General features: G+C 41.4%; 1 protein-coding gene across 12 annotated transcripts in view; it reads right to left on the bottom strand.

Moving 5' to 3' along the window:
- Positions 1-26,503, bottom strand: part of cacna1da (calcium channel, voltage-dependent, L type, alpha 1D subunit, a) — a 58,449-nt gene that overhangs the window by 15,827 nt on the left and 16,119 nt on the right. For 4 of the 12 annotated variants that reach the window (XM_019880761.1, XM_019880763.1, XM_019880760.1 and 1 more), the window contains exons 6-31: positions 25,957-26,109; positions 25,336-25,532; positions 24,920-25,023; positions 23,435-23,604; positions 20,989-21,063; positions 18,961-19,048; positions 18,716-18,742; positions 17,980-18,140; positions 17,671-17,896; positions 17,037-17,244; positions 16,785-16,905; positions 16,603-16,690; positions 15,748-15,775; positions 15,513-15,667; positions 15,297-15,426; positions 12,649-12,708; positions 12,511-12,570; positions 9,186-9,292; positions 8,029-8,116; positions 7,833-7,940; positions 7,701-7,753; positions 7,485-7,631; positions 6,535-6,736; positions 6,281-6,439; positions 5,877-5,987; positions 4,458-4,541 (exon numbers count right to left, since the gene is read on the bottom strand). In XM_019880761.1, coding sequence (XP_019736320.1) covers positions 4,458-4,541; positions 5,877-5,987; positions 6,281-6,439; positions 6,535-6,736; positions 7,485-7,631; positions 7,701-7,753; positions 7,833-7,940; positions 8,029-8,116; positions 9,186-9,292; positions 12,511-12,570; positions 12,649-12,708; positions 15,297-15,426; positions 15,513-15,667; positions 15,748-15,775; positions 16,603-16,690; positions 16,785-16,905; positions 17,037-17,244; positions 17,671-17,896; positions 17,980-18,140; positions 18,716-18,742; positions 18,961-19,048; positions 20,989-21,063; positions 23,435-23,604; positions 24,920-25,023; positions 25,336-25,532; positions 25,957-26,109 — 3,110 coding nt within the window. The remainder of the gene's footprint in view (positions 1-4,457; positions 4,542-5,876; positions 5,988-6,280; positions 6,440-6,534; positions 6,737-7,484; positions 7,632-7,700; positions 7,754-7,832; positions 7,941-8,028; positions 8,117-9,185; positions 9,293-12,510; positions 12,571-12,648; positions 12,709-15,296; positions 15,427-15,512; positions 15,668-15,747; positions 15,776-16,602; positions 16,691-16,784; positions 16,906-17,036; positions 17,245-17,670; positions 17,897-17,979; positions 18,141-18,715; positions 18,743-18,960; positions 19,049-20,988; positions 21,064-23,434; positions 23,605-24,919; positions 25,024-25,335; positions 25,533-25,956; positions 26,110-26,503) is intronic. The other 8 variants (XM_019880765.1, XM_019880769.1, XM_019880764.1 and 5 more) reach the window with 6 other exon arrangements.

Raw genomic sequence — 26,503 nt, 5'->3', positions numbered from 1 at the left:
GTCACAAAAGACACACAACATGGCAACCACTTAAAACTGTGAGCCTGGCACACAACTTTATCACCCCGCTGGAAGGACCTTGAACTACAGTGACGTGAGCTGAGATGCGACATGTTCATGTCACGATCCAGTGCGATTATTAACTAAGCGGCGATAGCTGCGGCAATAATTCTGCCTATACAAAGATGTCAATGCTCAGTACTGACACTGTCTGAGAGGTAGTCGCAATTTGCCGATTCACCTATCCTGCACTGCAACTAAGTGAAGTGAGTTGAGCCATTTCATTTAGACGAAAGTAGTGCTTAGGGACCATCTTTTGGCATCCTGATGCCAAGGAGCTCTGTCAAAGTGAATTGAGGCACTTCATTTAGACAAAAGGAAGGATTGCAGAGCTTGGCCGCATTGCCAAGACTTCAATGCAAGAGCCTATTTCACACTGGATGTTTTTGCCAACCTCTTTGAGTGACACTGTCTTGTGAGGAGGGAGATAGCCAACATGACAGTTTTCAGTCTTGTAATGTAACAGAGACCAAATTTTGGGTGGCTGTATTTCCCAAATCCATCTTTGTTTTTCGTTACTACAAAACAAAATTTGAAGAAATTGTGCCTGGGCGTTAGACATGAACGGTGACGCACAAAACGGATGATATTCCTACCTATACTGATCTGATGGCCAGCAGACGCCACTGAGTGGTTAGAATACTTTTACTTCCGATACCTATGTACATTTAATATCAGCAAATGATTTTTGATACTTGATAGTAGTGTCAGATCTTCAATTTTTCTACAAGACGACAATATCATTTTTTTAAAGGCCAATATGCCTCCTTATTATTATTTTGCAGGTGTACCTAATATTTTGTCCAATGACTGCATTGTAGAACAGTACGATATAAAAATGACCTCTATGTATCTTAATTAGATGGAATTTGCTGACGTGGTGAAAACGATATTTTTCAGAGTCCAAGAAAGTCTCACTATAGTTACAAAATTATTAGAAAATTACTACATAAAGCAACACTGCCGCAGGACCCACACTCATACGCAGTCAATCTATGCAATTTGCAATTCATGCCATCAAAAGGACGTATTTGGCGAGCACTTGGTCACACAGTCCGGGTGCAAAATAAAAACATCAACAACAGAGGTGAGGTTGAACCTGACGTAAGCCTCGAATCAAACAAGGCAAATAAATCAATAAATGAACAGCAAAAAACACCCTCCAGACAGACGTGGCTTCATTCAAATTCTTCAGCACTATGACTCAAATCTGTCTGTGTGGGGAGCAGACCGTTTGAGGAGTTTAGCTTGAGGAGGTTCTTTAAGGTAATCCTGGCGCATGGAGCATGCATTCAGCATTGCCGCCTTGCTAGGAAGAAGCACTGCACGCAAACAAGGGCTGAACAATTCAGAAATTTTTTCAAATTGCAATCCCCCCCCAATTAACTGCAATTTAATATGTATTTTTTTTCCTTTTCCAAGATCCTTTTTCCTTATATATTTTTTTAACAAACACAAGCAATAAATCCATATTAAAAATAACCTGCATTACAAACGACATCATCATATTTATTTAAAAGAAATCTTTGGTCTTATGGGTTTGGCTTACGCTAAAAGGATATCAAATGAACAATGATTAATATGAAAGACAGTTGAACTTCTTCAACGTGTTGACTTGCAGTCTTTTAAGAATTTAAGCGTTCACGACGGCAGCTTCACAATATTCTACCAGACAAGTGTGGCATAAACACGTTAAAAAAAGCTCTCTCCCCCCAAAAATTAGATATATAAATCTAGAAAGCTACCAACTGAACAAAATGAAGAAGCCCCCAACGCCAAAAACAACAAAAAAAAAAATTACAGCCTTCTACTCCATTGCGATTTCAATTTGAATTTGAATAACTGTTCAGCCCTAAAGCAAACGCATTAAAGCAGCAACTGGTCAAGTCAAAGCAATGCAGCAAAGTCATGCATCTGCCCTGCAGCATGTCTGCCATTGAGCGGGGCGTTGTCACACGGCAGGTGGATGGAGACGGAAGAAGGACGGGAAGAGATCTTGGAGCAGAGAGGAGACACTGGGCTGAAAGGAGGGGGAAGGGGGAGGGCAGAAGGATGTGGGCGAGTGAGGAGCCACTGAGGTTTTCGTGCACCTGACTGGGATTTACACACCTGCGCTACACATGAGCTCCATTGTGAGCTTTAAGAGCTCACTACAGGAAGACAGAACAAAACACAGACAATCACTCACAGAGACACAAGATGAGCAAAGAACCTCAAACTCAGCTTTTTTTACTCTCAAAGGACACAAGTCGCCTCACTCTTACCTGTGAAGAAACACTCAAGGCTGTTATTGGTGCATTCGGCTATAGCTTGATTCACGATTTTGTTATTTAATATACCACCCCAAAAATTACCTGACCAACCACGACATCAGGCACACCTGCACAATCTAAAGAGATCCAAGACCATGTCAAAAATCAGACTTTTGACAAAAAAAAAAAAAAATCCATGCAGATGTTTTGATAGCGCGTTTGTGTTGGATCCCATTACAGAGAGCAGTTGCACATAATCTGTGCCAATGTATAAAATTTATGATTCACACAGACTGGAGCGTCATAGATCTTCCCGTAGGATAAACATTTTGCTCGCATTTTGAGCTCAGGGCCATTCTGTCTGGAGGTCACATTTGAATGATGTGGCAAGGAGAGGGAAGGAAGGAGAAAGGAAGGACAAACGGCACAAAAACTGACCGGAGGGGAATGGAGCGGGTGGCCAAGGGCCATCTGGGAGAGGCGGGAACATGGAAAGGATGTCAGCTAATGATGTTAGCTAACGCTTCCCAGCATGCGTTTGGAGAGGTCACAAACATCAAGTCATGACTAGAATGCATTGCGACAAGCAACTTGAATAAATACAGCGGACACAGGGAAGACATTCGAACGTTTTTTTTTTTTAAAATATGTCAAGACTGTATAACTGAAACTAAAACCGAAAACGAAAGCACTGCTCGTCACAAGTGAAGTACCAGTGATCGCTTTCAAGAAGTATGTTCGACCGCCGAGGGTCCACTGTATACGTTTCTAAACCTCATTACCTTTGAAATCAGTCAATGACACACGACACGATGCAGTATAATCCGGCCACACACACACACACACACACACACACACACACACACACACACACACACACACACATACACACACACACAAACAACAATAACCGCATGCAATGCGAGCCACAGGAAACAATATCGATGGAAAATTTCCCTGACAGGAACCATTACAAAAGCCTTTGCGAAATTAACGTGCATGTTCCAGCACTCGAGACACAAGCCACACTCGGCACACTGAAGTACAAACGGCACACATTAAACTCACATCCTATACATGCATAACAATAAGTCGCCAAAACTTGAGCTAATCTTTTGTACACTCGTGCAGACACACAACATGACATGAAACGTCTCCAAAAAAATAAAAACAGCACTGCAGCTCAGACAAGAGCACTCAGATAGGGGAGGGGCTGGTGGGGTGAGGGCTGGGGTTCACCTTCCACACCTAAATTGACTATTGGCGTTTATAAATTGGAACCTCTCCTGCTATTTTTATTGAATATATAATACATGAAGGAATAATCGGGCCACATGCAAGGAAAACAAGCGTGACCTTAAGACTCACATTTATTTTCGGGTGATTCTCTACCAAGCAAAGTTGACAAAGAGCTGAGAACTATTTAACATTTAGATTAAAAAAAAAAAAAACTCACTGACTTTTGGCAATTTCAATGAACCAGTCCCTGATCTAAAATCTTGCTTTTGAATATATCCGCCCTGTGAGGGGGGTCCTGACGATAAAGTTGTCCTTAACAAAAGGGTACACACAAATAATAATGTCTTTCATTGTCATACTTGCCTCTACAAGTTTCTATGGAAACAAAACGAAGAAGAGTAAGAATTAGACAAGTGCACTAAAGAAAACATGAACAAAAAAAAAACAAAACAAAAAAAAAAAAGGCCCTCAGTTCAAAGAAAAATAAGTCATCATCACATACTTTTAAGTCGACACATTTGGAGAGTCAAGAGTAAGGCAATCAAAAAGCAAATATGGAGTCACTTTCGAAAAAGGAAAAAGGCAAAGTCAAACTGAAGCTTTACATAAAACGCCTGTTTGAAATTCATTTTAAGGCCCAAATTCAAGTGGACATCAAGGGATTTGCATGCTGGTACTTGGTGCAGCAACCCCGTCAAAACAAAAAGGATTATGGATTTGTGTGGATATTTTTGATTCAATGTCACAATTTTGAGGTTTTGCTTGAGTGTTTAAACTACTCAAATGCCTCAGAAAAATCACTGGGCCTCAAAAGTAGAAGATGCTTTGTTTAAAGGGCAAACTAGAGCAAAGGCTTTTTATAAAGCTTCAATTCGACATGAGAGTTAAGAGTCAAGTCGTACTTACATTGACTTCAGTGATAGCAATATCGACGACGCTACCGACGACAATTAAGGCATCAAATGTGTTCCAAGCATCGGCGAAATAGTGCTGCGGTCAAGGCGCGAAGATGAAGATGGCAGGGAGGGAGAAATGAATGGCGGCGGGGAACAAGTCAAATGATCGGAGGATGTGAGAGGGATGAGTTGAAGAGAGAAAATAGAGAGAAAAAGGAGAAGCATTAGGCAGAATCCGAAACAAGGCAAAGGCGGGAATCCTAATGGAGATTGCCGTACTGGCGCGAAACAAGAACACACCAGAGGAGTCGGAGTCAGGGCAAATCTTAGACTATACTTACGTCAATCTCACTGAGAACAATGTCTACTATACTGCCAATCACAACCAGGGCGTCGAACACATTCCAGGGGTCTCCAAAATAGCCCTGAGTGAGGTTGAGCGAGTGTTCGCCGAGTTTGGTGTCAGGCCAAAAAAAATAACAATAAAAAATAGGGATTCCTTCCCCCTCACAGTCACACATCTAAAATACTTTTTTTTTTTTTGCATCCCATATTTTTAAATATTGGCTCTCAATGTACACGTATTGGACTGTTCACAAGCTGTAAGAGTTTTTAGCACCCCAGTTCCAAACACTTGTATCCTCAAATGGACAATTGCACAACATGCACTCCTGATGTCTAAATTGAACCGAACTACTCATGATCGCAACTCATGTATACAGTAGGGGTTGAAGTGACTATCGTTGACTAGTCGACTTTACTACTCCGTATTGAGGTTTTAAAGTCAACTTAGCTGCTTAGCGCATTTTTGGCATCTCATCCTACAATTGGTCGATTTATAGAACAGTTTCCACTTGCCCATCTGCTACCAAGGCTGGACTGTAATTCTCTGGAGCAGCGAAATGTCCAGCCAACAAGATGACACAGTCAAATAATGCAAAATATCATCATAGAGTAACATGGTTGTGGATGAGAATTACAGTTCGCCTGACGAGTTTCAGCTATTCTTGTCCATCTAAATATGAATTTATGTGAAAGCAGTGCGTGATATTGTGCTGAAAAAATATCAGTGGCGTCATCGATGAATCCATGTTGACTCAACTTTCAATACCATTACATTGTAGTTGACTACAAAAAAAAATCTTAAGTCATTCAACCCCTAGTATACAAGTAATTAGTATTGCATGCATGCAAACACTAACACTGCACCTCACACACTCTCTTACAAGCATCCTGTCCTTCTTGGCAACAAAGAGCTGATGACCAGGTAGTCAAGGGCAATGTAAAATAAAAATAAGACTCATTATAGGGAAAAAAAACAGTAACATATGATTAAATATATATATTTTTGTCCTATGATTGTTTATGTGAGTAAATATGTGATGCGGAAAGAGTGGCATGGAGTAAAGACATTTATGGGCCGACTCACCCTGGGTTTAAAAGCAATAAGCTTGAGAACCATTTCCACAGTGAAAACAGCAGTGAAGACCATGTTAAGGATGTCCATGACATAGTTAAACAGCGCCGACTGGCCGTAGTGCTGCAGGAGGCACAGGGAAGACATTTTAGTGGAAGGCCTGAAAATTTTGATTCAGTGCGCAAGCCCTTTTAGATGTTCATTTTGTGTGAGCAGGAAGGCAAGTAAAGTGTGTCCAAAGAAACACTACAGCTGAAGTCAAGTTAAATAAAGACGATTGAAGACTTGCCACTTGAAATGACATTTAAGACCAACTTCCCAATGTTCAACGTTCTTACACTCCTGATTGTTACCATGAGTCATTCAAGAAATTCTAAGTGGTATTCATGTCCAGTATGATATTTTGACTTGCCTACCTGTACAGCCAAGCACAGCGTGTTGAGCATGATGAGCACAAACATGATGTACTCAAAGCCCGTAGAGTTGACCACATACCAGAACTTGTACTGGTATGGGTTCTTGGGGATGTACCTCCTCAGAGGACGGGCTTTCAGGGCGTACTCCACACACTGACGCTGCACAGAAACGCAACACTGACAACTTGAGTTTCATTCATTCCCTCTCAACACTCGATTGTAATGCTGGAGCAAGAACGACTGCTGTCTCTGACCTGGTTCTTGTCGAGTTCACAGTTTTTGTACTCCTTCTCTCCTTGCTCTTGAAACGTGACAATCACAAAACCTACAAAGATGTTCATCATGAAGAAGGCGATGATGATGATGTAGATGATGAAGAAGATGGAAATCTCCACGCGGTAGTTGTAAATGGGCCCGAGGTTCTCCCTGTTGGAGTCGATTGCCTTGTATAGTAACCTGAAAGCAAAAAGACGAGAAAAGGTTTCATCAGTATTATTCTAAGCATCATAAATATTAGCAGTTAACAGTTCCATTTATCGTCGAATTCATTGCTGAGAGACACTGTATACATTCACGCTGATGCCACTACACTGCAGTGTTCACCACATATGAGAGGTTCACTCGTCGCGGATTGACTTAGTCATAGCTATTTTTTTAAACCTATCCTGACTTTTTTTTCAGAGACACTCTACTATTTGCAATCTTTGTGGTCAGGCCAAAGCGTGTCTCATCGAAAATTACTGCTTTGGTGCCATGTTGCTGCCAAGGAACTATGTTGACATGACAGGAAGCGCTTCATTCAGACAAGCCGTGGTTCTGTCGAATAGAAAATCAGCATATTGTGGCATCGAGAGGCAGTTAAACATTTTGCGCTACGTGTTCCCTCCAAATAGTGGTGGAACACGTGACATCAAAACATATGACTGTATATACAATATACCTAAAATTATTGCTCATATATATTTTTTCCAAGATGTATTATTCTATTCTGCCGTGACATGCGTTTCTGAAGTTTCTCCTTTTTGTCCTGTCTGGCTGTACCTTTCAGAATTTTCAAATGCTGTTCCTGGGGTCATTGCGGCGGGTCGACATGTCAATCAGCATCCACAACACGACAGATTGATAGTCATGTCACTCAAGTGTGTTTGCATGTCACTCATACAGCACTAAGGTGGTCGTGGAGTCGGTGGGAAAAGAGTCTTACGCTGGCCAGCCTTCAAAGGTAGACACGGTGAATAGAGCCATCATGGCCATCAGCACGTTGTCAAAGTTGAAGTCGCTGTTGTGCCACACTCGTTTGTGGATGGTGGGCTGGTTCACATCGCCGTCCTTATACAGGATGTACGTGCCTCTGAAAATGCAAACAAGTCACTGGGCTGAAGTTGTGAATTAGGATGGCGACATAATGACGAAAACCAACTTGCACTCCTCTGGGCTCGACTTGGCTTCATCTGTGCAGCGATAGAACTTTCCCTATTGAGGAAAACAACATATTTGCACCGTTAAATCTGTGCCAGTTGCTCTAACTTCCTTTCGCAAGCCCTGTGCTGACCTTGAAGAGCTGCACCCCAATGCAGGCGAACATGAACTGGAGAAGAGTGGTGACAATCATGATGTTGCCGATGGTCCTGATGGCCACAAACACACACTGCACCACGTGCTGTTGGAAAAAGAGATGCAGATATTTAGACACACGACTGCATCCAGAGTGATGACATGACAGACAAGTGCTAGCATCCATTTCATACTTTCAGGCCTTTGGCTCGATTGATGGCTCTCAAGGGTCTCAGGACACGAAGGACCCTGAGAATCTTCACCACTGATATGGCAGACGACCTGTGTGATGAAAACACACGTTGTGTATTGTTCAAAAATAATGCATTCTTTGTTCATCTATCTATGCCAACGATGTATAGTTACAGGCAGAACAATTAAATGTTCTTCCATTAGATGGCAGAAGGAAGGCTTAACCCGTGCATCCGCCTGTTGCTATTCATCCATCCATCTATTTTCAACACCGCTGATCCTGAACAGGGTCACAGGGGGTGCAGGAGCCTATCCCAGCTTACTTTGGGCGGAAGGCAGACTACACCCTGAACTGGTCACAAGTCAGTCTCAGGGCACATACAAGGACAAACAACCATTTACACCAATATCCACACCGTCACTTACTTGGAACCGATCTCACGCTGCCCACTCACAAATCAGGCGAGTGTACCACTACACCATCAGTGACTGTTGCGATTCATATAACAGAATAATAGCTAAAAATGACCAGATTTCATACTGAGTAAGTACATTTTTCCGTGAATTCAGATGGGTTCATCATTATTTGTGTATATATACTGTGTGACATCTTTTCCACGTCACATGCGGGGCCGACTACATCATCCACAAGGGGAGATCTTGCAGTTTACCTGCCAATGTCAAGCATGGACCACAAGTCTATTTCTGTTTCCGCAACGTCAAGCACGGACTGCAATCCAGCCTGCCTGATTTTAATGCAAGTGAGGAATGCTGCCACAATTGGCTAGGAAAAGATTGTTTCATCCCACAGTGGTGCACAAGGGCATTAAGTTAAAAAAAACAAAAAGGCAGAGAGAGAGAGAGAGAGAGAGAGACAGAGAGAGAGAGAGAGAGAGAGAGAGAGAGAGAGAGACTGCAGAAAATACCAGGTACTAATGAGATGTGAGGGATTTATTTAGGGAGGTCTTTAGTGGTATAGATGCAGATTTATGTGTTTTCAAAATCTAGTATTCCACTGAAAAAAAAGAGGAGGCATCTCTTTGAGTTGTGCCACTTATTTTTTTCAGTGATTAATAGATTTTTCGGGTTGGAGTGGAATGAGAAGAAAGTAGGTGAGTAAACTGACCGATAACATATTCATTAATTCATTCATACTCACTGTATGCCAAAGGAGACTAAAGACACTCCCACAACTAACAGGTCGAGAAGGTTGAAGTAGTTCCGACAGAAAGCTCCTTTATGGAGAAAAGCTCCATATGTCGTCATCTGAGGAGAAGGCACATGATATCAGGGGGGCAAGTGACAGGGAATAAAACAACACAAACACAATCAGAATTCAACATTCACACCTTATAAACACACTCCCCCTTTCAGACACTTCCACACAAAGTATCTCTCCCCCAGACATATAATACAGTAATCCCTCGCGATGCCACGGTTCATTTTTCACGACTTTGCTGTGTCACAGATTTTTTTCACGGTTTTTTTTTTGTTTTTTTTTTTAACAGTGCATTGTGTTCTGCATCCTGATTGGCTAAGGGACTGCAGACTAATGTCAACAGCCTCCACATCTTATTGCTATAGAGCTTGCCAAATTTTCTCCATTTTCTCCATCTGTACAGCACTTCTTGAATAAAGCTTTAATCTTTGGTTTCATACAATACAGTATTGTGCTGTATACATAATAATTGTAAAAAATAAAGATGACTCCCTCACGGGTACTTTTTGGAACGTAACCCCGCGATAAACGAGGGATTACTGTACACATAATGCAAACATGTTAAACAGTAACAAGATAGAAATGTACAGTCCATTATGCCCATTCATATTACCATAATTATCATGTTATACTTTGTGTTATTATTTTGCAACACACACACACACACACACACACGCACACACACACGTACATTTCCACACTCCTGTAGTTCACGCTGATTGAGGGTGGCGAGCTGAGAGCGGTGAAAAAAAGGGGGCTAAAATCTACCGTCGCCACCCCCACGGCCCTTAATGACATGAATGTAGTAGTAAGTCGTTCATTTCTCAATCTACAATGGCAAGAAAACATGCATTTTATTGCCATGACGTCAGCAATAGTTATTCCCTACAAGAGCTCCAGTCGTCGAGATTGGAAAGTGAACATGAACTTACTGTCACATTCATGCGGACCGTCCTTTTAAAGCCCATTCTATCATGTTCTTTAATAGCGCCCAATGCAAGGTAGGCGGCTCCCAATTAGAAAACAGGCAGAGAAGAAAAACCAGCCAAAAATGACTCGATCTTCAAATCATAAAAGTGAAGGATTAATTCTCAGAGTGCATGTAAACAGTGGAGTCCAAACACAGTGAGACACCGAGCGCTAACTGTGAGCGTTGGGGAATTTGAGGGTCAAATCGCAGTGGCCTGGTTTGTGTCCAAAGCACTGCAATGACGAGTCCACCTTTCAATGCGCTCATTCTGGGCAAGCGGACTGAACCATGCTGGAACATGGCTGATTTTGCCCCCTCTTTTATGCATCTGAAAAGCAATCTACGGTATACTAGGGGTTGAACAACTTCAGATTCCTCGCAGTCGACCCTAAAGTGATCATCGACACATTTTTCAGTTAAACCGCTGCGTGTGCTTTCTCTTTCCTCGCCGTCCTCGGTTGCTCTGGCCCCACCCCGACTTATATTCCATTTTGACAGCCGCTCATCCAATTAAGTTCAGATGCCTTCATAGCCTCGCAGAGCGTCGGTATCTAACGAAACCTATAACGACAGTTCACGAACAGATCTGCAGGGTCGCTCCTTGCTACAGTACCGTATTTTCCGCACTAAAAGGCGCACCTAAAAGCTTTCCATTTTCTTAAAAGCTCACAGCGCGCCTTAAAATCCGATGCGCCTTGTGTATGGTCATTACGGTAATATTTCGACCCCAAAATGACTCCTTGCTCGAGACATGTTGACAACGCAGCGTTCAAACTGAAGGCGATCGGTTACGCAGTTGAACACGGAAATAGAGCAGCCGCAAGAGAGTTCAACATTAACGAGTCAATGTTATAACTTGCTGTTGGTTAAGTGAACTGTGTCGCTGCTTTATGAAATAAGTTTTAATGACATCTGATCGTTCTGTTGGCGTTTCCTTGAGCGTAGCCATCTAGTGGAGGCATTGTATATTGCATCTTATAATTGCGTCCAATGTATGAAAAAAATTACAAAATAGGCCATTCATTGGAGGTGTGCCTCATAATCCAGTGCACCTTTTAGTGCGGAAAATACAGTAAATAATACTGACACTGGAAAAAAAAATTAAATTGGAGGAGTGACTGTCTTGCAATAATGTATTGTAGCAAACCTGCAGTTGTTCTACACGGATTGTGGAAAGAGCCAACTGTCTGTGAGACCATAAAGGTATCTGAGTGTCATTTGTGATTAGACGGCTAGTGGGGTGAATGGAAGGAGGAGGAAGAGGTGAGTTGAAGGCTTGAACAAAACACCCATTGTTGACCACAACAGTTTTCCCATTAAGGTCGCCCACCTCTTGACTCGGCCACAATGCGCGAGGCTGACTCATTGTTTTTTTTTTTTCCTCTGCTTATTGAATGATATAAATTTGACAGCCAATGTCAAAAAATTGTGAATTACTATGCGGCGTTTGGCTGCAACAATAGAGGTGAGATGGATGAAGACTCCTTTCAATGTTCGTCAATTTGTAATCAGGACAGGCAGACGGAACACTTTTCAAGGGGACCTCCAACGTTGCAGACAAACAATTACAAATAACGTGACCAAAAACTATCGATACCCATTTGTTTTCAAAATAAAGAGGTTATTGATCTTCCGCGACTTGTCTTCGTTTTGTCAAGTAATCGTGCTGTTTTTTTTTTTTTTTTTTTTGTGAAATACTTCAGTTTGAAGTTAGTTTTTCCCAGGGGTGACCAAGCACCTATTGCAGCGAGAATTCCCTGTTCATGCCAAAACATGTGATTGCCAATGAAACGACTTCAAGTTATAATTGTGCAGCGGTTCAACCCCTAGTCTGTACAGGAGGCATGGAGTTAGCTTTGACTGGAGTTGACTTTGGCTTTGACCCCCCCCCCCCCAGCAAAATAAGAAATCACTCCTACCTCAACTTCAGCCAATGCTTCAAAAATATCTGAGCAGCCCTTTAAGATTGGTTGCATTTCACAAAAATTTGACATCATCCGCATCCTTTTTACCCCTCTTTTTTTTCCAGCCATGATGTGACACCCATGATAGTAGAATGTAATGTTTGATGTTATGTTTCCTTCCCCCCAAGTTCTCTCTTGCATTTGTGTTCCTGATGTGCCAGGAATCAGTCCAATAAAGATCTCTGCAATGTCATTCTATCTTGAAAAGAGGTGCCATGAAGCGAAAAATTAAATAAGAGAAAGGAAACAAACAAGCCAGGTTGTACTGAGTGGCGGGTGACACACAAGGAGAGAATGCAGCAAGGCTCTCGTTGTCACTTTAAGGGGTTACCTTCAATATGATCTCAAATGTAAACATACTAGTGAAGACATAATCTGCATAGCCTAGGACCTGGAAGGCAACCACATGTGTGCAGGGTTATTGGGTGGGTGGTTAGTACAGCACGGACAGGGGACACAGGACATTTACCTTCAAAACGATCTCAACAGTAAAGATAGCCGTGAAAGCATAGTCAAAGTAACCAAGTATCTGCAAAAAGCAACGTAGATGTTTAACAGAGACAGTTCATTGTGCAGCTTTATACATCATTAGAAAACAAGATCCATTATTTTAGTTTTTTTTTAACTTGGAAATTTGGAAGAATCTTTTTTTTTGATGATACTGGACGGCTTCTTGTACGCAGTGTCGTAACTGAGCATAATCACGGTACTTTTAATGATGACAGTGGAACCTCCAAAGTAGAATTTAGGATTTGACCAAAATTCTCAGGAAAAATGTGACTGAAGGTGGCACAAAACAGTGGAATCAAAACTGCTGTCTTTCGTGTTTAACGAGCATCAACGGAATACATCTGCAAATGTTTGCCTTTTGGGGGGCTTTTGGCAACACTTACCATATTTTTCAGTCGCAGTTTGGGGGAAATTTGCAGCATCCAAAAGTTCAGCATCCGAATACTAAATAAAGAAGGTGGCGGTAATGCACCAAAAGTATTTGCCAATCACCAAAAGAAAGTAGAAGAAGAAATGGAAGCAGAAGAAGTAGTCGACATAACTCATGACAATGTGTGACATCTTCCTTACTCCACAACAAAGATTTACAGCACTTAAAGGCGCAATAACCAATCAGGACTTTAGCCACAATGCGATGTGGGATTCGAGTTAAGGTAAGACATTTTCAACTAAAAAGAAAAACTTGTTTGTAGTTTCAAGCAAACGTTTGGAATACAACTGGAAGTGGGTTGAAGTGGTTAGGTTAACCTTACAAGTCCCCAATTTGTCTAGCTAGAAAATTACTTGCATTCGTGAACATATCAGATATGAACTTAAGAGGTTCCACTGTGGATGTCATGATTTCTGCAGCGCAAACATACAGTGTATGGACAAAAATATTGAGACGGACCTCTGAATTCACGTGAAACATCTTTATAGACAACCACAGTGTCCTTGCCAGACACCTTTTTGTCATACATTCGAACAAACTTTGAAATTAGTTAATGATTAACGCTTCAACCATTGACAAAAAAACTCTCATTTGTTAAAAACCTGACAGAGGAAGGACTCGTACTGTGAGCTTGTGTTCTTCCGTACACAAACATCAGATGTATCATGCTGGGATACAATGAATGAAATAGGGGCAAAAGCCCTTAAGGTCCATGAAGGCACGTTTGACTTCGGAAATCTTGACCTTCACCTCCAACTGAGGGCAAAGCGCCCCAATACTTTTGTCCATACAGCGTCATCAACCTTGTACAGTACTTTGAATAGATAGAACACAAAAGACGTACCAGTGAATTTGCCATTTTACCTGGAAAAATAACCTTACCTTTTGAAACAGGATATTCACGTGAGAGTATCAAAATTAATGTCCCAAAAATTAAACAGAGAGCTACAGTATTTCCAAATAATTGAATTACACATTGTAATTACAACATTGAACATAGATCCTTATTGTTTTCAGATGTATTTATAACGTAAAGAAATCAGAGTATTTAGTGTTCTACACCTGAAGCAGGTTTAGGACACAGCACCTTAAGAGGCTACACAAATTAATTTATTTGAATTGATTTTCTGTTCTCAATTCAGGGGTGCTGCTAATTTGTGTGACGCATATTACATGTAGTTAATCAAAATACTTTCCCACAACGATTAGCTCAAAGGTATGCATTATGTATAAATTGATGTTGTTTTTAATGCTTTTTTAAATCATTAGATACATTAAACCATGAAGAACCAGTGGCTTTTGAGAGTGGTGTCACTTCTCACAGGGCCTCGCTTATGTGTTAGTAGGGCTGGGCAATTAATCAAGTTTAATCATGATTTCGATTTGGGCTTATAATCATAAAAATATGTTCCAAATCGTAGAAAAACAATTCTTGCCAAACGTTTGATGTATGCAAGTTCCCATGCTATGAATGCATCCTGAATACGCCACATTGCTTGCAGCAAAGCGTGTGACGTCTGCTCTTCTTTTCCTGTCCTTGCTTGAAGATATTTGCGACCACCCCAGTTCGAGTTTACTGTTATAGTAAACACACAACTAAAATAATTACATATATTGTATATTTAAATACAACATGTACTTTGTTTTGGAAACACTGCCAACTTATTGCTAGCAGTAAATTGAGCAACCCGACTGACGAGCTAGCAAAAATTAGCATTAGGCATCACGGTAGTGATTTACGGTCAATTAAGGGATATTTACACACAAATGCTATCATATCATTCACAAACGAGTAAATCCACAGGTGTACGTAGGTATGTGTATATATCTACATATATGTATACACATATTCTTTGTAACACCTGAAAAATTAGATATTAATAAAGTTCATCACTTTCTTCCATTCTTTTTATTGTTTTTTTATGTATTGTTTTCAATTGTATTATTTTAATATATTATTATTAATATTATTATCATTATTGCTAATAATTAATTTTTTGATAATTCTTTGAAGTTGTATTTAAAGTAGAGTTTGGATACTTGTATAAATGCAAAATTTTGAAATCAATGACTTGTGATTTCAATATCACTCAAAATAATTGCACTTCATTTTTCCAAAATCGCCCAGCCCTATGAGTGATTGAATGATTTTATGTGGCGGGAGTGGGCAGACTTACAATATTGCGGGCGGAGAAATTTCGGATGGGATCCTCTGCGGCGAGTGAGACGGAGCTGAGCATGATGAACACCAGGATGAGGTTGGTGAAGATGTGGTGATTGATGAGCTTGTGGCAAAACACACGAACTCTGCAACACACGGCCAAAGCATCAATGCGTGTATGCAGTCGTCATAACGAAAGCTGTATGTGCGCATGTGTGTGCGTGTCTCTTACGGGTTAGTGTTGCTGAAGATAAAAAAGGCACTTCCCTCTGGAATGGGAGTAATCTTCTCCTTCTTGACCAAATCGGAGATGGCTGGCCGAGGTCCTGCTGGGACTTCCGGGTCTTCCTCCTCTGCTGCGGTGTCGTCATTGTCTTCTTCTTCATCCTAAATGTACATGTTTAAAATGCGTTAGATGTAACTTGTGCGTTACCATTTTGAAGCTATATTGTTTCGATGTCACATACCTTTTCATCTTTCTCATCCTTTTTGTCGCTGAAATAGACAGAAATTACATGAATTTATTGCTGTCTGGTGGTGCCTTGAGATAGGAGTTTAATTCGTTCCATGATCTTGCTTGATACTCAAAACATCTCAAATCTTCTTTCGCCATGGAAATGAATGGAAATGTCATGAATCCATTCTAGCCTCCCCCAAAAACATTATTCCAAAAACATTATTAAGGAAAATAGCACCCTTTAGAATTGCACTTGTAAAAACAGACAGTAATGATAAATAATTAGAACGTAAAGAATGAATTCGATTTGAACACAGTTTTTGCTTCAAGTCAACGAACACTGCACTGCTACTTCTTTTGATTGGTGCAGTACAATACAGATATATGGATACAAATGGAGCTGGAAAAATTTCCCAGTAAGCCATGAGCTGCCGGTTATATTATCTGTCTACATGTGCTGCTTCAACGTTTGTGTCCATCTGTGGCATTTTGCATTGTTTGCTAGCATTAAGCTACACGTACTAGCGATTGTGTAGTTAAACTATGCGATCGTTTTAAAGACACGTGTAATTTACTTTGTTTACTTTTGTAGTAAATTTCAAGTGGGAGTGTCAAAGATCAGTTTGAAGCCTCGTCATCGAAATATTGTTCTGTCTTTGCCAAACTGCCGCGTGTTGTAAAGTGCATTGAATAGAGTTCACTGCCACCATACACTTTTCGTATATCAAATGAAATTTTCACTTGTAAATCAAAGCAAAAAAAAAAAAAAATCTCAAGGCCCCACTGTATACGTAAAGATACCTAAAGTTCCTTTTTTTTCCTCTTCCCTTTACTCATCTCAAAATGCAAACAGTCCAGCTTTTACCCTTTCTTATCTCCTTCATCTGTGTTGAGAGACTCCGCATCTGCCAAGTTGTCCACAGCGATGGCCAAGAAGACATTCAGGAGGATGTCTGAGAAAATCTTCAGTCAAGGAAACTTAAGAGTACAGAGCTCTCATCAGGTTCAGTAGCTGAATGTGACTGAGTTGAACATGAACGAGGATACAGTTTCCACAAATGAAGAGGATGATGAAGTAAAAGCATAAAATCATGCCAGAAGAGGAAGGGCCTCCGTACGCCATGATGCCATCATACATGACTGCGTTCCAGTCTTCTCCGGTCAAGATCTGAGGGAGAAAAGTGTATTCATTCAGGAGCAGTCATGACCACAGTGGTGATTCCATTTCCATCATTTCTAAAAGAAAAAAATCTTTTTCAAATCCAAACACGCGCATGTCTACGTCAGGTCTCTAAATACCTGAAAGACGGTGAGTAGCGCTTGTGGAAAGTTGTCAAAGGTGCTTCTCTTGGTTTGGGTCTCATCAAAGTTGAACTTTCCTCCAAACACCTGCATGCCCAGCAGCGAGAAGATGATGATAAAGAGGAAGAGCAGCAGCAGCAGGGAAGCAATGGACTTCATGGAGTTGAGGAGAGAAGCCACCAGGTTGCTGAGTGACTGCCAGTGGCTGGGGGGGAGAAACAAAGAGAAAAAAAGAGATGAAGTGAAACGTGAACAAAAGATGAAATGAAAACCAAAGCAAAGTGCTTGTTTGTGGTCAAGGAAGCCCTGTGGTGAATCCAGTGATTCCCAACCACTCTGCTGTGGCATATTATGAGAGATCATTAGGTATGCCGCGAGAATAATCCAATTTCACTCATTTGGTTGGAAAATGAATATTTGTTTACAAAAAACAACCAGAAAAGAAAAAAAGAATGTATCTTTCTGTCTCTATCTATCCCAGTGATGTATAGTGACAAGCAGATCAATTCAATCCTCTTCCACTAGATGGCAGCAGCTATGACTAAACTGTTTCTCCGCCTGTTGCCATTCATACAACACACCCCGAACATAATCAGAATAGAAAACACATATACGGATGCTGTGGTCTTACCGTGTGACCTTGAAAATCCTCAGCAAGCGCACGCAGCGGAACACGGAGATCCCGAGGGGCGACATGATCTCCAGCTCCACCAGGATGGTCTCGGTGATACCTCCACACACCACAAAGCAGTCAAAGCGGTTGAAGAGTGAAACAAAATAGGCCTGCAGGCCCAGACTGTACATCTTCACCAACATCTCGCAAGTGAACAAGGCTAGCAGGACTTTGTTGGCCACATCTAGAAGCCACAAAAAACATAAAAACCCCAAACATAAATTAGTGGTTAAATCCTGCTGAAAGATTGCCATATGTCGTGCGTACCTTGCACTTGTGTCAGCCACAAAGGCTGGTTGTAGTGCTCCGACGATATGGTGAGGGTGTTGAGGAAAACCAGGATGATGACCAGCCAATAGAAAGGCACCGATTTGACAGCCAACCGGCACTTTCTGCGGCAGAACCTGTTCCAGCGGCGCCAGCGCCGACTGCAGGGTAGGGCGGTCAATGTTAATTGGGTGTTTTTCTCTGAGACAAAATGTTGTATCATACCAAGGGTGTTTTATTTATGTTTAGATGTGATGTGGCAAGGGTGAAAGAAGAACTCAGTACTCATGCTATCACATAAATGTGTGGAGCCATTGCCACCCCCCCTCCACTCCACCCCCACCACTCCTACAGTGAAATTGAAACAGTTTACATCTTCCCTAATTTCTTGATAAATAATATTTGGACTTTAATAGCAAAAATCTGGCATCTGTATTAAAGCAAATGATGTATGTATTCTGGCGTATGGTGATAGATATGTGTGTGTTGAGCCAGTCTTGGATTGGGTGGCCTAGGCCCTAGGCGGAGGTCTATTTATGTAAATGCATTTGCATGAATTCACTATGGCAAATTGAACTGTTAAGTACATGAATTTAACTGTCTAAATTGTCTCGAGAATGCAATACTTTCTGGTACATGCTGCCTAGGTCATGTTATTCAAATAAAACATATAAATGACAGTCATAATAGTGAAACTGAGACATTCGTAATGGAGCATGCAAAGAATGATACTGACCTGAACTTTGACTTTGAAATTTTTTGACTGAAAGAAAGAAGATGAAAGGTGTGACAGATGTGATATATGATTAGAAGTCTGTAGAAAAACGTCAAAAACAAGTATACGGTAGCAATAAGAAGAAATATCGAATGGCGGAAAGGAGTTGATTTTAATCAGGCGGTTTTCATGAAACCGAAAAAATATCTGCTCCACTGAAGGGAGACCGGCAACCCGTGTGAAATTAATCTTTTGGAAATGCTCACCACAGAGGTCCGCAGCATGGCGTCTTCTCATCCTCCCCATTTTGATTCTCTGTGTTCACAGATTCAGTTTCGCTGGCCGGAACACTCGCTGCAGACCCAAAGTAAGGAGACCGTATAATGGAGGGGGGGCAGGGGAGAAGATGCCACATCAACAATTTCAACACAAATACATTCAGATTAATACATATACTGTACATATAGCAAGAAACAAAGAAGAAGAACGACAACAAGAAAAAGCAGCAATGAGGCGGATTTAACTTAATCCAAAAAAAACAAATCCAAGCGAATTAAGATGTTTTCTGTTACTTGTACATGTGCTATGAATATAGTCAAGTACACTGCAGGCGCAATGAGGGCAGATTTGAAGGATTTAATATTGATTGAAAATAAAAAAAAGCCAAGGTAACAAGGGAACATTTTAAATAAGGGATGATTCTTTATGTGGCACACTATATACAGTTGTGGGAAGATCTAACTGCCCATGAAGAAGAAGAGGAGGACAGAGCTAAAACTCTTAAATGCTCCACTCGCAGACTGGTGTGCAGTGTTGATTAGGTGTGTGAGCTGTCTTATAAAGCATTGAGGTGTGTGTTTGTCTGTGTCTGTGTCTACGTTCGTACGTGATGCCGCTCAGCTTATGCGGACGTGTTGCCTTTGATTCCTGAGTGGTCGCAAAGCTCTCGACTCTGGAAATAGTGCTGATTGCTGGAGCAGTGATCTGGGTTTAGCCTTGTTTCCTACATTGACACTGAGAGCCTTGAGGGGGAAACGGGTCGGTGCCGCTATCCAGTCAGGTATTTTTCTTTTTAATTTACTCTGTATTAAGAACCCTTTCATGTGAAAATGATCACTCTTCCATTTAGAGGGTAAACAAAAACTGTGTCGCAATGCTCACACACAAGGGGTTTAACACATTAACAATACATAAAGCAGTGAGGAGGCATTATATTAGGCCACACACGCACACTCAGTTGTGGTTTAGCATGCTCGAGTAGGAAATCATGCATTTATTAAACAATATTAAATAATGAATTTTCGAAAGATTGATTGCATCCAACCCCTTTTGACATTAAAAACGATAATTCGTCAATGTTCTCGATATAGAGCAGTTAATTGTGTTTTCGTATGCTTGCCTCATGGAGCCAAAAATAAGAGCAATGACATTTTTAGTGTCGGTTGCAGCATAATTCTTCAGACCGATCGATCTGGTTCATTGCTAAAAAGAAGGCCAACTGTAGTTGTTGAACTATTCCTGAAGGGAAAAGATCAGTTCTGAGGAATGTTGATTTCTAATTTCGCTTTATTTTTATACATGCAACCATCTTGTTTGCACAGATTCCAAATGTGCTCTAAATGGCCCTTTGAACACGCAGGCATATTGTAATTTTGTTGAAAAATATACTGCATGTGGTTTTGAAACAGTATATTTCTTTTATTGTTCTTAACTTCTATCTGAGTGGCTTGTGAAGGAAGAATGTGCACTTTAAAAAAAGAAGTTGAGTGAACTCCAAATTTCAAGGCAACAAACTTCAAAGACAATGTAAATTGTAAAAATGAGCTTTTCCACAATTTCGTCAAAGAAACAAGTTTACACGACTCATTTCCCTTTTATTATCCTCCAACTTAAATATATGACTAAAAACAAGTCAGCAATTTGTTTTGGAACATCTTGTGTGCCTTGTTGTACGATTGTTAAAGATAAAGTATAATTTACTGTTTAATTACTGCTTTAGCCCCCAAAAATTATAACTTGTGTTTTTTTTTATTATTTTTTTATTTTATTACAGTGATGGGTCCTACAGTCACAACAGTTGAGAACCACTGGCGTATAGATAATCTATTTGTGTTAGCACTTGTCAGGCAGAGTTCATAGGGCTTCAGCCACAAGTGCCTCATTGGCCCCCAAAAAATAGACACACTGGCCGTTGTCTTCTATTCTGCAGTTCCAGTCTGACTAACAAATACACACACACACACAGACACACGGTCAAGCATTAGCACAAAAAGGTTGGGGAGCGCAGGATTTACCATGAGTGTCGGACGACTGGCTGAACCACCCAAACCTTCCTTTCTTCTTCTCAGTAAGGTCAGCCAGAGTCACCCCTTCATGTGCAATGCATGCAAGGCCATGCATCCAGACACAATGGCACAGCAGAGGGACAAGGAGGGGGACAGGTCGGGGAGGAGAATGTGCTGCTATCAAAACGGGGTCAGAGCAGACAAGCAACACCGGACAATGACCGTATTCCAAATAGCAATAATCCGACAGTGACAAAGAGCAGCAGGATCCACAAGGGGGTGCTGAGGAAAGCAAAACATGGTGGTGGTGGTGGTGGTGATGGTGGGTGGTCAGTGTTGGTCACAAGAAGCGCCTGCAGGAGAAGAGACCCTGCACTAACATGCTACACTGCAAATGAATGCGTTTGACAACATGTCTGTTGGGCTGTTGGGTGGGGGGCATGTTTCATTAATACTGGAAGCCAAATTGGTTTATTAGAGGCCCATTGGTTTCTAAATTCCCTATCATCGGGTCTTGATTAGGCCTATTGTTTGGGCTAAGGCTGAATAGCTACTTTCAGTTAGCCTGATCAGCATGTCTATGTCCCTGTACAACATGATATTCCTGTTTATTTTAAACCGATAAACACATTGAGACAAAAACTAGTACACCCCAAAGACCGGGTTCCTAACACCCAAAAATGCAATCTGATTTATTCCATCCGTTGCCAAGAAAGTGAGTGCAAGGAACATTACATTGGAGAAACCAAACAAACACTCAAGAAAAGACTTTATCAACACAAATGGAAAAACAATGATAACAAAAGTGCAGTATACGCACACTTAAAAGAAACAAACCACACAATTGAAGATGAACAAGTAAAAATCCTAGGAACAGAAAAGAGATGGTTTGAAAGGGGGGTAAAAGAAGCGATTTTTGTTAAAAAATTTTCACCCTCTCTGAACCGTGAAGGAGGTATCAGATTTAACCTGTCTCCTATTTACAATAACTTGTTGACCAGTAAGGGACATAGACATGCTGATCAGGCTAACTGAAAGTAGCTATTCAGCCTTAGCCCAAACAATAGGCCTAATCAAGACCCGATGATAGGGAATTTAGAAACCAATGGGCCTCTAATAAACCAATAGGGGCGTGACTAACCATCCCCACCCAGTCCTCAAACAGGCCACGCTCAGCTTTTTAGCGCAGAGCAACTTCCCGGAGTCTTCACGGAGACTTCAGGGTTGTCTACCGCTGACGAAGCTTCTGTGAGAGAAGCGAAACGTCCTTTTTTGCTTTTTTTTGTTTTTTACCCACAGGTACAGATGACGACTGACAGAACCCTTTCTACGATGGAACTTTCCTGTACGACTGAGAGCCTCCACAAGCAACTGGAAGCCAAAATGAGAACTACAGAGATGCCATGTTGAGCAGGTTTGTCAGAATTGAGCATTTCGCCAACAAGAGGTGAAAAAATAAAATAAAAAAATTGAAATATTGTGACACTGGGCCATCAGACATAAAGGAAGTGAGGGAGAGTTGGTCCCCTTTTAAAAATATTGGGACAACGGTCCATTGTATTTGCTAATATTTTCAATTTAGTTCAGTTTTATTTTATTTTAGCAAGTTATGTTATTGTACTTTTCTTAGAATTGTACTTATTTATTTCCGTCCATGTTCGAAACAAATTGAATTAAAACAGAAGTATATAAAGTGAGGCTTCAAAATCGTGAAAAATCAAGACATTCCCTCAGATGCGTTGAAAGGCCCTGCTCAACTATCAACTGTCAATCAAATACTGTACCACGACTACCAGCTGAAAAATAGATGCTACTTTGTCTCACGTCTTTCTTAACATCTAGGCATAACTACACGTTTGAGCCATGAAAATACAATATATCTGCCTAAAGTCTCCGGTGGTTGGAATAACCTGTCAGGTTGTAACGGGGCCTTTCCACGCCACAACGCTCTAAAGTGGCTATGCCAGCATGAACCCACCCGCCCCCATTCCCCAATGTCCACACGGTGGCTCTAAAGCTGGAGTAAAAAAAAAAAAAAAAAACACACACACACAAAAAAAAAAAATCTTCTGTCTTTCTCTGCGTGGTGTGCGCACACCCATGGCAAACAATGAGGCGCTCTAAAGCAGTTACGCCAGCAAAGGTGTATGAGGGCTACGGGTGTTTAACAACGTCAGGAAGTGTAGTTTATAATTTGAGGGAGAATGAGCACAAATTTCAAGTACAAGGTGAATCCATGTGTGCTGCTTATATAAAGAGGATTTGGATTAAGAGTTTCGTATACTGCTCAAGTAAAAATGCTTTTTCTCTTCTCTTTCTCAGTTGAACTCCAATGGTAGTCGCAATGTGTTCCACTTTAAATGCGTTGACAGAGAAGATCAAAAAATACCTTTTGAAGGGTTTTCTGCTTTGGAAGGTGCGACCTGAATAGGGTTGATTCATAGAATATGCTTACGGTTGCGTTTACACTCCTCGTCCGCCTCATCCTCATTGTCAGGGTCGATATCTTCAGCCTGAGTGATCCAGTCCAGGTAACCCTTCAGATCCTCCTCCAGCTGCTGCTTCTCACGCAACTTCTGGAAGTCTCCGCGAGCTTTGGCCTTTTCCCTCTCTTTGGAGAACTCTCTGCGTTAGGCAGAACCAGGAGATCAATCAAGCACAAAAATGAGTAAAATTTCAACGCAAAGTCTACATTGAACACAAGTTTTCACACTACCACAATGGAAATAAATGAGTCAACCCTTCTCCAGTGACTCATCACCAATAAGAGGATTTGTTAGTCTAACAGCTAAGCATTTTTTTCCCCCCATAATATCTATCTTGCAAACCCGACCTGTCTAGGATTTATGTGTTTTCTCATCCAAAGCCACTGGAGGGTGATGTATACCTTGTAAAGAGCGCTGCACTATATTTAGATCCTTTATTGGTGTAGCACATCCTGCATGCCAACATCCTCATCATGAAGAGTAGGAAATTTAGATAGACAGATGGTTTCCAGAGTCATGCGACAATGGTGTGGAATCTCAATTTATAGATGCAAGAAAACTGCTGCTTCATCTCAAAGTGCGCAAGCTGCTACTGAGATGGAGGTAAAATGTGTCATCCAACGCTAGTTTGCAAGAATCTTTCTCGAAAGAGACTTGTAAGACGGCAGCAGTAGTGTCAAAGGTTTGGATTATGTTAACTTGTCTTTGCTGGCTGGTCAACATCCCCGCTGCATTAATTCTGCTGTAATAACACATCATCCCCATTCGACGCTGCCGGGAAAGCAAACTGGGGTTTGAGCGAGCTTAGAAGCACAGAGAGTGCTGAAAGGCAAGGAATACGATTAATTTTGCTCTCTCGAGGGTTGGGCGCTTTGACTGGAGTGGGAGGGGAAGGAAATGCTCACTTTGCAGCTGCCAAAAAAAGGACCCAAGTGCGTGACGCCAACAAGGCTTGGAATACACTACATGGACAAAAGGACACGCACAGTAATAAGTTATAATGCAAAAACTATTTAATTCTTTAGATTCTATTTATCACGTTGTGTTTTTTGAATGGGTGAATTTGCGTATAGCAAACTGTTATATCAATAAGTTGTGTGTCAATAATTTTGTCCATGTAGTTAATCTTAAGATTTTAGCAAAGAACCACACCTAATAGCGCAGTGTTTACACAATAGGATTGCGAACCTCTCATGATTACTTCGAACATAATTGGTGTTTTTGTCTGCACACATCAAGCAAACGAGTTGCACACTGCAAAGCAAATGCCACAGCACATCTTTGCCTCTTACCCACTAAGCACACCCAACACGAGGTTGAGCACAAAAAAGGAGCCGAGTATGATCAGGCTAACGAAGTAAATCCATGGTGTTTCCCATCCTATGGCGTCGTTAACCTGAAGGACCCAGAAGCCAATAAACAGACACAAACACAGAATGGGGGAAGGTGCTTACCCGCTCAACACACCCAAAACCAGGTTAAGAACGAAAAAGGAGCCGAAGATCACGAGACTGACAAAGTACACCCATGGAAGCTCAAAGCCCATAGCATCGTTCATCTGGAGGAGCGTGCGTTGTCGCAGAGGAAGGAGAGGAGGGGTGAGAAGAAAGGGGTGAAAAGAGAGGGAATCAGGAAACAAGACGCTTTCAAAAGAGGCCTGGCACAAGTTAGAAGTATTCTTTTCACAGATATTGCGTTGCATTCTAATACAAGTTGTCAACTATTCTCAAGCATGCCATCGTCAATCATACGAGTTGCCTCTGGAAATTATCAGCCGCCTCGTCATCAGCATGTCACACGTGTGATCCGAGCCGACATTCGGGCTGAAGCCGCGTGACAGGCAACACGGCAGGTTAGCCGAGGCACTCACCCAGTACAGCACGTCCGTCCAGCCCTCCATGGTGATGCACTGAAATACCGTCAGCATGGCAAACAAGAAGTTGTCGAAGTTGGTGATGCCGCCGTTGGGGCCTTGCCAGCCTTCTCTGCATTCTGTGCCATTGATGGGGCATTGCCGCCCGTGCCCTGAGATCGCACACGGAGCAGCATCCTCCTCTGCTATGATGTCTACCCAATAAAGAGGTCAGATGAACTAGCAATGAAGACCAAACGCACGCTTTTCATGTTTACATACATCGACTACATATTGACTGCATTGAGTTCTGAATCCGCCATACTGGATGTGGCAAACTGGAACAATTGGTGAAGATGCCTTACTAATGGGCAACTGGTACCAGCCTTTTTACAGTCAATATCAGATCTCGGGATTAGAAAGGCACTTTATGAAGTTAAGTCCATTGACTTGCTGTAGTTTACAGGGCAGATCCGCCACATTCAATATGGCAGACTAGTAAAGTATTGCAGCAGCTTGCCAACATACTCAATGAGGTGTTTATGTTTTGCATGCATATGGTTAAACAGGCATTAAATCAGTTATTAGATAATCAAGTCAGATACAAACAAACATAAAAATCCCCGACATGTTACATACCTGAGCCAGGAAGGTAGCAGGTTGCGTGCATTTTACCAATGAAAAGCTCCAGGCCAATAATAGCATAGATTATGATGACAAACAAGACCAGGAGGGCAATATGAAGGAGAGGGACCATGGCTTTAATGATGGAGTTCAACACCACTTGTAAACCTAGCAAGGAGGAACAAATCACATATAAAGGACTCAAACATGGACTTCAAGTGCACTTATTGTGGGCCACTTGCATAAGTATCGGGAATCAGAACTGTTACGGATCCATCTCCTATACTCTGCCCATCCACAGTTAACTTTGCAATACAGCAACAATTTAAAGCAATTGCCAATTTTGCCTTCTTCTAGTTGAATGCTAACTCACAACGCAAAACACCATAGACAAGCAAACAAATACCACTGATGGATGTGATGTTATTAGCAACCGACATTTGAACAGAAATGGTGCATCAACACATTCAGACAGACAATATAACAAATACCCGCAGGCATGTATTCTTTATCCTCTGAAAAAAAAGACTAATGTTATTGTAGTTTACTGATTGACTTCTTC

This window comes from Hippocampus comes, unplaced genomic scaffold (genome assembly GCF_001891065.2).
Source record: "Hippocampus comes isolate QL1 unplaced genomic scaffold, H_comes_QL1_v1.1 scaffold68, whole genome shotgun sequence".
NCBI classification, from domain to species: Eukaryota; Metazoa; Chordata; class Actinopteri; order Syngnathiformes; family Syngnathidae; genus Hippocampus; species Hippocampus comes.
The sequence above is the reverse complement of the archived record's forward strand: the minus strand, read 5'-3'. Positions and strand labels throughout refer to the sequence as shown.